Source organism: Pholis gunnellus, assembly GCF_910591455.1.
Source record: "Pholis gunnellus genome assembly, chromosome: 18".
NCBI lineage: Eukaryota > Metazoa > Chordata > Actinopteri > Perciformes > Pholidae > Pholis > Pholis gunnellus.
The window spans coordinates 10,855,773-10,866,162 of NC_136545.1; the positions used below are offsets into that span (position 1 = coordinate 10,855,773).

At 42.6% G+C, this 10,390-nt stretch overlaps 1 protein-coding gene across 1 annotated transcript; it reads right to left on the reverse strand.

Moving 5' to 3' along the window:
• Positions 1–1,666: 1,666 nt before the first annotated feature.
• On the reverse strand, positions 1,667–3,443 carry LOC306710635 (zinc finger and BTB domain-containing protein 26-like; the record flags this gene model as incomplete). Its single annotated transcript, XM_079179277.1, has 2 exons — positions 1,667–2,803; positions 3,135–3,443. 2 exons carry the CDS (start codon positions 3,441–3,443, stop codon positions 1,667–1,669), a joined length of 1,446 nt encoding a protein of 481 aa, XP_079035403.1.
• Between the last annotated feature and the right edge of the window lie 6,947 nt (positions 3,444–10,390).

A 10,390-nucleotide genomic window follows, 5' to 3' on the forward strand; every position in this document is an offset into this window, starting at 1 on the left:
TGTGTTTCTGCACAGCTGATGACTGTTAGTCCTGTTTGCTTCTGGTTGAATCTTGTACTTTGAATGTCCCAATTGATTGGTCTTGCTCTTTAGCTTCAGAGAAATATCAAACAAAAGCACAATTCACTGTAATATTTTAAGCTTTATTAGTTCTGCAGAAACAATGCCATATTTTTCAGGAATTACCTCACACAGTTATGCACATTCACATCTGTACAACTACAGTGTGATCTGTTGGCCACTGAGGAGCTCTACTCAGCTCTCATGGAGCAGTTGGGGGGTTGAGGGCCTTGCTCAAGGGCATTTCAGCAGCGGTGATGAAGGTGCCGCTCCCTCATCTTCATATTCCTTCCTTGTGGCACAACTTCACAACTTCTTTCAACTTTCATCATTCCCACCAACATCAGAGTACGTGGCGGCCATGGTCATGCAGTTAATGGTTTTAATTATCATTAGAACAAATATTCCAATTACTCGTATCACTCTTTTCATCCCTGTCTCTGTATCTACCACTGCTCCTCCATCTTCCCCTTGGCCTTCACCCCCCCCCCCCCCCCCCCTCACATGTTATTCCTCTCAGTCTCTCATTCATAATGGAAGTGCCCAGAATGCCACACTTACTGTGCCCACACAGACCATGCATGTGCATGTGCTAACTATTCTGATGAAGGTCTATTCAGTGCAAGGGTTTTGGTATATCTTTGACTATATTTATGTGTATTCTCTGTCTTCCTTAGTCACACATTCACGTACATTATTTTCTGTACACACCCCTCACCTTGCGTTAATCATTTGTCTGAGCACAGACTTGCACATTTTCAAGCCAGTGGCACCTCGAACGCCCCCGAGGAGGACAACAACAACTGTTCCATTCACTGAGATGAGTGACGATTACATTTCTGGGCCGAAAGGAGAGAGGGAGAGATGCAAAGGGTAAGAATGGAGCAAGAGAGCTTGGAAACCCTCTCAGCCGCGCGGGAGAACCCATTCACTTCTAGCGTGATGCTCAGCGAGCTGCACAACATTTCAGTCGGGTCAAATTGTGAAGCGACGGTTGTCTGTGAACCCCAGCAGGCAGTATGCAGGATTCAGTCTATCCAGAAAATTCAGCAAAGAAATAGTCTACAAAAGCATTTGGTTTTTTTTTTATCATGTAAACTATTTTCTCTAGATTTTGTTGCAGCAATTAAAACAGTGTTAACTTGTTCATTGTATAATTTCCAGTCTTAAATCTCTCTCTCTTATGGTTAATTCTGGCTTATCTTCTTGGTAAAGCAGAACATTCTTGCAGAGGGAGCATAGACACAGTTAGTTGGCTGTACGCCCTATAAAATGCAGGAGCACTTTTAAAGGTGTTTGAAACGATGCCCAACTCCACCCGTTATGAGATTGTATTCACTATTATACATGGCAGATGACGGAGCATAATGGAGTTTGTACATTGCATGCTACAGGACTGAATTCAATGTATTTTACTGGCAGAGATCAGGAGAAAGCTGCAGAAGGAAATTTACAAATGTTACAGGGCAAATGCATTAAGTTGTTGATTGGGAGACCCTGATGTAGCACAAAGTGAGCTCCCCTGTACTTTGATCATTTTCTAAAAGTTGTATAGATCTAACAACTATAAAGTACCCCACATCAATGACACTTATCTCATCTATCATCAGTGCACAGCCTCCTCGAGCGTGTTGTGCAGGCTACTCTTACCATGAATGTCCTTCAGGTGGCGCCTGAGGCCTGGCTTGTGTTGAAAGAGCACAGCACAGTATTTACACTTATGGGGCTTATCCCCTGTGTGCAGAATGAAGTGGTCTTGCAGCGTGGCCTTTTGGGAAAATGTCTTGTGGCACAGCGGGCATCGGAAAGGCTTGACCCCAGTGTGGACGCGTATGTGGCGGGCCAGGTTGACCCGCTGCGAAAAGCCTTTGCCACAGACCAAACACAAGTACCGTCTGTGCTGCTTCAGGTGGCCCACATAGCTCTCCAGGTGCTGGAAGACTTTGTCACACCTCCTGCACAGGTACGGCCTCTGGATCAATATGCTGTCTGAGCCCTCCGTCAGCTCATCTCCGGAGCTACGACTCTTTGGCAGACGTGCTCCGGAGAGGCAAAGCAGATGGGAGTCCATCAGCTCGCCACATTCTTGCAGTTGAGCTTCTAGCAAGAACAGTTCTTCCTCTTCGCTTTGCTCCACCTCTGCTTCATCCTCGTGGTTCTGGGAACTGTCCACCGACGTTTCGCATTGAGCAGGACTTCCTCTGGTTGTGGGTGATATATGATCTCGGAAAGCTGTAGGAGAGTGCAGCTTACTTCTCAGTGCACCTGTAACGTGGCGAACTTGATAGGGTGGCTTGTTTGTGTTAACAGGCTGCATGTCTCCATCTTCCTCTGACTTCAGGGTATCTAGGCAGCATGCTGCATCGTCAGATAACTCTATTTTAGCTATAACCAGCCCACTATCATCTTTGACCCCCCTCAGTCTCTGACCATCCATCTTGGCTCCTGGACTGAACCTCGACTTGGACTGAAACACAACCGCCCCTTCTTCCTCCGTACTTGCTTCCTGGATGCTGGTGCTGGGCTGGGCCGCATCCCTTTCCTCCTGATTTCTGAAGCTGGTACCTGGCTGGTCGTTGTCTGGCTGCTGGGTGTCCTTCTCCTCTGAGTGTCTCTCTGGTTTTAAGAAAGCCAGCGTGGGACCGAGGTACCGCGAGATGGCCTGGGCACACCTGTCCACCACCTGACTCATCTGGAGCGCACTGGCGGCGGTCAGGTAGCTCACCAGGTCTCTCAGAGGGACCTACAATAAAAGATATTTTTTTAAAAACAGCTACGATTCACACCAAACGCCTACGTTGTGTACTTAGAACACACAAAAACAGAACTACAACCAATGGGCAATCATCTATAACTTTCATATCACACTCTTTTGTTGTTGCAACATGTTTGTTCCCCTTTTCTGTTTATGTACCATAACCCTTGATGTTATTCGTTCTGACAATCTGTTTGCAGTGATGCAATCTTGATTGCACAGTACAAGACCTGCTGTACAATTATTTGTAACTGGTATAGATTTCATATTCTGCTCTGTTTTTACTGTAGCGTTCAGAGTAGCACTAATTATATTGCACCTCTAAGAGCCCGGTGTAGCAGGACAGGAGAAGTCTCTTGCCAACCTCCACACGGGATACTACTCCCACGCTCAGCTTGGCCCGGCTTTCGTGGAGCAGGAATTGGTCACGTAGGAAGTCTGAGGACGCTGCAAGCACCGCCCTGTGACCGTGGAAGTGGAGAGGCGCAACAGTGGCGCCTTGCAGACCCCCAAGGAGGAGTGTGATATCACAGAAGCGCTGCTCCTCCCTTAGAGCGTTGATTTTGCTGAGGATGGAGTCACCGTGGGTGGGGAAATGAAACCGTAGGGTGTCACAGGAGCTTGACATGATGGTCTGTGTGGATTTAAAAGAATATTTGGTGCACAGTTTGTCAGAGGTCAAATACAGAAAAGGTGTGAGCTGCATGGATTGCTTTTTCACTAAACTGTCTTTTCAAATAGGTTGTGGGCCTTTTTTCTGCTGCTTCTAGTTGAACAGTGCGAGTACATTTGTGGAAATGTAAGTGTGATAAAAGTTTTGCCACTCCTGGTGAAAGTATGCATGCCAAATCACAATTTCCACATCCTAGCATCATTAACATGGGATAGTTATGGTCTGCAGTTAAGCGAAATGCACCACAGTCAGGAAAATACAGAGAGATCACACATGGACGTGACGATCCAGACCCACCTTTTACTGCAGGCGCATCCCGTGACGATGGATGCAGCAGAAAACCACAATCAACTTAAAGAGAACAGTGAGACTCTATTCGCCTGATGTCTGACAGTCACACTCACTGACAAAGACGTGAACGGGCAACACATGCAGAAGGATGAGCTGTGTCTTTCAGCGGTGAAGCAACGGGCATCCTGTCTTCCTCCGGCTTTCTGTTGAGACAGCAGTGTGTGTGTGTGTGTGTGTGTTGCGCAGGAGCTTGTGAACTAATTAACCCCTTCAGCTGCTGTATTTCACCAGGGTTTCTACAAAGGCACCGAGGGGTCCGGAGATGATACTGTGAACTTTACCAAACAGAGAGAATGTGCAATACACTGAAATAATGCAATTTAGTAGCCAAAAGACTTCTTGCATCTTGTTTCTTTTTGTACTGTGGAATACATTTGCAATGTAATAGAGTTAACTGAATTGACTGATTTTCCATGTGGTACAGACACATGTTCTACTCGAAATAATCTGATTTCAAGACTAGAAATAACTTTCCCACTGTATTTCATGTGAAAAACTAAAGTCAGAACTTTACATAGTATATACGTTTTGGTTTTGAAAATATGAAATATCTGTGGTGAACTGTGAAATATACTTCACTGCCTTCATTATTAACTGTAGTTCCAACGCTGATACAGTGGAGATGAGACTGAGGTAAGTGGTCCACAGGAACCTCCTGAAAAGAAACAGATGTGGCAGGTGAGTCTTATATCTACAATAACACTTTGAATATAAAACGTTTCTGTTCTCAAAGGTTGAGACTAAACTCAAAATGTTGCCCTCTGTCACAAAAACATCATAGCTCCTAGAGGTTGCACACAAAATATATATTTATTTAATTAATCCAAAAGAGAAAACATGGGAGGACAATCAGTTGGATGTGATTAAGGACCTAATAAACTAAACTATGTATATATATATATATAGGGAGAGATATAATCAAATGTTGGCATCAAATGTTGGTATCACACTTCAGAGTGTGAGGTCCCAATAAATTGTCTGTACAGACAAACATGACTCTTGTTTGGCAAGAATACACGGTTTGTCTTCTTGCCATTTAGATCCAGAGCTCCAGCTTAAGCTCTGCCAAGTTCTCATGGATTGTGTTTAGTGCAGCAGAGCTGTATCACACTGTCCAATAAATCCAACAAACTATTCCAATAAAACTACCAAGGCAAAGCTTTGTTCTTTTGCACATTTGAAATAAACAGAGATAATCGTTCATTCCTCCCATCCCCAAGGAAACCCTTGGGAACATAACAGTTCTCCATATGCCATACTCAGTTTTGATATATAAGGGACACAATAACAGAAAATAAAAATTGCTATTGGGGCTGAGTTATTGACAAAACAAAAAAAGTCAAAAATAACAGGCATTTCAATTATCATATAGGTTTTCTTGTTTTGCAGTGGCTTCTGCATTAGAAATGAATACATATATATATATATATATATATATATATATATATATATATATATATATATATATATATATATATAAAGCAAGTGAGAACTTCGAACTACATTTTCGAAAAGATCCAGAAAGAAGTTTGATCTCCTGTTCACATTTTATATTGAAGTAAGACTGTTGTGTTTGCATTTGTCATGACTTGAAGGGACTATTTAAGATGTAACTGTCATAACTATATATTTGTGTATACTGTATTAGATGGCAATGCATCAATATAAATATACTCCAGTACAACTAAAAGTCATGTTTGCAAAAGTGTTATGATGGAAATATTCTCAGGTAAAATTCTCATTATGCAGAATAGTTCCTGGAAGTGATTGTATTACTCTCTTATAATACATATATGATGTGTTATTATTACTCATCTGATGCCTTCTCATGTTGTTGCTGGTGGTGTACATGTATATGCTCATTACACGTGTTTTTTAAATGTATACCCTGAAAGTCAATATAACTCATATAAAGGTAGTGGAGAACAAACGTCCTCATCAAATGTATCCTAACGTACCAAGGGAAGTACTCAAGTGAAGTAAAAGTACCTTAAATGTGTACCCAAGTATAGTAAGCTACTAAACTCCTCACTGGCTTTGACTTTCGACTTCTTCAGCTCTAACGGGGGATATTCTAATATCAAAAACGCTTCCGTGTCGAACGCGGAAGAAGCCGAGTGGGTCGGTCAGAGAGAGAAGTAGGCTAAACCGTCTGGAGGCGTCCTGCTCCGCCCACCAGCAGCAGCAGCAGCAGCAGCAGCATCTTTCTACTATGATCGACTCAATGCGAAGAGAAAACCGAGGGTGAGTCAGGCCATCAGTAGGTTAAACAGTTGCGTTTTCCACCCAAAAGCCCAAGCGTCATGTGCGCGCGGCGCGAAGCGTTACACGATAATAGTTGAGTAACAGATGTGAATAGCGTCGGAAGGTCAGTTCACGGGGCACCTTCTGTCTCCAGCTAACGGAGGTCGGTAACGTTAAGGTCTGTGGATCAACGTCCTCCTCGCAGGTTGAGTCTCTCTCTCTCTCGCTTTTTTTTCTTTTTCCATTGGAGCTTTTGACACGTAGGACTTCAGAGACAGACCTGTGTTGCTTTTTTGGACAACTCAAGCAGCCACAGCACAACAGAAGACAAGCAGGCAAGTTGTGTGTGTGCGTGTGTGTGTGCGTGTGTGTGTGTGTGTGTGTGTCAATGTTGAAAGCGATCATTGTTGTGTCATGAAGTTCCTGCAAGAACAATTGTAGCCAGTTAAAGGTTCGCAGAGAATCAGCTGGTCTGTGCTGCTAAACTGTAGACAAACAGTAAACTCTATACCAAACACAACTTACTGTTTGTCTACTTATTATTGTTTATTAAGAAAGTGCTGAACAAAAGATCTGAGAATCACAACTTGAATTCTGTCTCGATCTGAGATATCAAACAATTGACAGTTGTGGTATTCACTATTCGCAGAAAAGGTGACTCCTTCATCCTTAAATCAACACCTCTCTAGAACTGTTCCAACAAATGTAGGGCGGATTTATTGCAAGACTGTTCTATTAAACTACCGTTGGCCAAATAAGTGGACCTAATAAACTGGTGACTGAGGTTAAATTTACAGTAGTTTGTTGGTTGATGCTGCCACATGATTTTTATAGATAATTCGAAGATAATCCATTGTCCAAGCCAGGCAAGTGAAATAACTTCAGAGCAGTCAAGTTCATTTTCCAGCTCAAGCTTCATAATGTTGTCTGTGTTCTCAGGGAAGCAGTGTTGCTTGAAATGTTTGAGTCATCCCCAACCAACAGTACTAATACGGATTCTGAAATTGACTGTACGACATGTGAAGGGGACTGCTGGCTCGAGGGAGCAGTGCATTATGAACCCACTCACTCATGTATCACAACAAGGCTATACTTAGTAGTGTAATCTATTTAGGTTATGACATGCTGTACATAGTGTACTGTTGTATGTTTCTAAAAGCAAGTACATTTGTTGCAGATTTTCTTTTTTTTTACACAATGTTGTAGGCAGTGTTGATTAATTAGGCTAGTTGTCATGACAGTAATGGGGAAAGTACATTATTCTTGCACGTATAATTCAGGTCACTTACAAAGAACAGAGTCAGCTGCTGCAATGGAGAGAAAAAACCCAGAGTTGGCTGATTTAAAATTGAACACGTAGCAGCAAAAGTTACAGCGGCACATTTTTCCACATCACAATTTTTTTGGCTAAATAACGTTCAGCGCTAGTCTTTGGAGTACCGGATCTTAGAGTGACTTGCAGCTAGACCTGAACCCAAAAGAATACAAAAAAAAAAATATCCCACACTGTGATGTGGTTTAAGCATGAAATGTGAGTAGCCTTGTGCTTCCCGGAGCATTGATTCATTTCGGTTCTTTTTTAAAGTGTGCAATACCTAACTGGCTTCATTATGACTTCATTATGATAACATTCCACAGTTAGTAACTGCCGAAGCTGCCTGGAATCAATAACACACATTGTTTTTGTCACCTGGGAAAGAAAGCAAACACCATGTGAATACCGTAGGGCAGTGCCGTGTTTCCACATCAACACACAGAGAAGAGACGGAATATTGAGCAGTAGCAGCAGTACAAAGGATGTGCAATTTACTACGTCATGCTGTGTTGATTTAAAATCATCATTCCAAGTAAGTGCACCGCTTGGATACGTTTTGCAGACACTTTTGGGGAAGTGTAAATTAATTCCACTGAAACAACTACGCTGTTGCATCAGCTCATAGGAAGCGGGTTGAGCTGTAACGCCAAGGACAATTTGAACTTTAGACACAACTGTACTGTTAGTTCAGTGGAGATTACATTCCCACAGTCAAACAAGTGAGTCGGTAGACTTTTCCCTGCCCACCGTTGTCTTGTTTTGGTCAAATTCTTTGTTAGCATTTGACAAAACACAATAAAGGAAGGCTTATATCGAGATCACAAAGAGATGGGGACAGTTGACTTCAATGTGAGTTTGTGGTGACTTGTCAAAACATGACTAGGTGTGACACTAAATCAATAAACAGGTTTCTACAGCTAGATTTCTGTGACACACGATGAGCTCCAGGCTACGATTTGTGGTGTTACACAATGCAAACAACACCTGCTGTCAGAAGTTCCCATTCAGTTCATCATCAATGAGTCAGGGGTATTTTAAAGTATTGTTTGGCTGAAGGTGCCACAACATTTGTTCTCCCCAAAACTGCGTATTTACGTCTTCCAGTCAGCGGAGGAGCCTTTGGCAGCAGGTGTAGCTTTGTGTCGATGTGTTTTGTCTCTCTCAGCTTTGCACATCTGGAAACCATGAGAAGACTTCCCCCCCACAACACGATGCTGCCAGCACCAGGCTTCATGTTTGGGATGTTTGTGCTAATTGTATGGCCAACACAGAGCGTAGTGATGGTTTCTTTCACTCCGTCATAAAGCTGTGAGCGGTCAAGCACCAAGGTGTTATCATGGTAGCCTCCCTTCCTAGTAACACCCTCATTAATACTTCTTATAGGCTCTTATTTTATACATCAATCTGATATTATTGTCTGGATTCATCGTTTGATGACTGAATGATGAAGAAAAAACAGGAAGTGTTTATACCGATACCTAAAATATCTTAAATATGAACTCAAAATTGTTTTTGTCAAAGGTTTCTGTCAATTGTTTGAGGTTATAGGACGGCGTGTTAATGGTTGTAATTTTGATATCCTTGCTTTGCCGTAAGACATGGATCATTTTCATTTCCTGACATACAGCAGGGGGGAAGAGAGCAAAACGCAATGACTATTTTGGGATGTAACAGCCAGACGCCAATAGGACACAGTTATTTTTCCTGTTTGAAGTGGCTCCATTGTTGATTCATCTGGCTAAGCTCCTTTCCAACTAAGATGTTGAGCCATCTGAAGCCAAGTCATTCATTTCGTACATCCGTTCGGCGTCATACTGCTTCCAACAGAAAGGCAAGTGATGAATAGGTGATGTGCTGTACCCGTTTAATAAGCTCTCTCTTCTAGTTGGGAAAGTTGTGGCCTTGGCTTCCATCAGCTGGGGGGGACACTTAAACTGCAGACAACAACGCAGTAGTCTGTAGAAACTGATATCGTAAGCCACTGATTATTTTTGGGAACTTGCACCAAACTTTAAAGGAAGCCCAGAAAGTTGGTAAGTGCAAAAATGTCCGGCCACCGACTTAAAGAGGCCATCATTAGCAGCAGCCAGCATTGAAGCAGAGCGGCCATTAAGGACACAATGTTGTCCGAGTTGATAGCGCTCGACCACAACCAGCAGCAGGGCCCAGATAAGGAACTGGTCGAACTCTCTGCCTTGTCTGCTCCACGATAAACGTGTCGGGTGTGTAAACACACTGACAGAAAGTTGGAGAGCAGTGTTGCTGCTGACCTTCCTCCTGTTTGTATCAAAGGTCTCCAACTATGGAGCATCAATAATGCTCTGTCCCACCTGCGGGAGGCCTCGTTAACCAAAGCAATACTTTGCGTTATCCTTTGCATAGTTCTTTACTTTAACTGTGCACCGGCTTCTGTTTAGAATCCTACATAGAATGACGTACTTTGTCAAACATCCTAACAACAGTTGAAATGTGCAGTGTGTGTGTGTGTGTGTGTGTGTGTGATGCTTGTTTTGACTGAATGAATTTTCTTGTTGTCCTTTTATATGCTATTTGTTCTCAGGGCTCTCTTGCAAAAGAGATGCAAATCTGAGTAAATATAGCTTAACTAACAGATTTCACTGTTGCATTTGTCCGTTTTTATGGTGATAATGAACGTTTTACACCATTGCACTCCATGATGTAATTTAAATGGCAGCTGTTACTCGGTGTTAACGTTGGACTACAGCCACTGTGATGCTAAATCCTTGAGAAAATCTCCGGATACTGAATGTGCTGGAGATCAATAAGTAACAAAATAACTAATTCAGAAAAACACAGTTAACGTTCAGTTGTTGCCCAAATCCTACTGCATGGAAATTGCAGTTACCCAATAGTACGCTAAAGGATCTAAAGAGCAATGGTTTCAGCATTCAGGTAATCTATGTTTCCCTTTAAGTTCACCCATTACTTTGTAGCATTATGTCTTTTTGTTGTTGTTTTTAAGGAGCTTTTG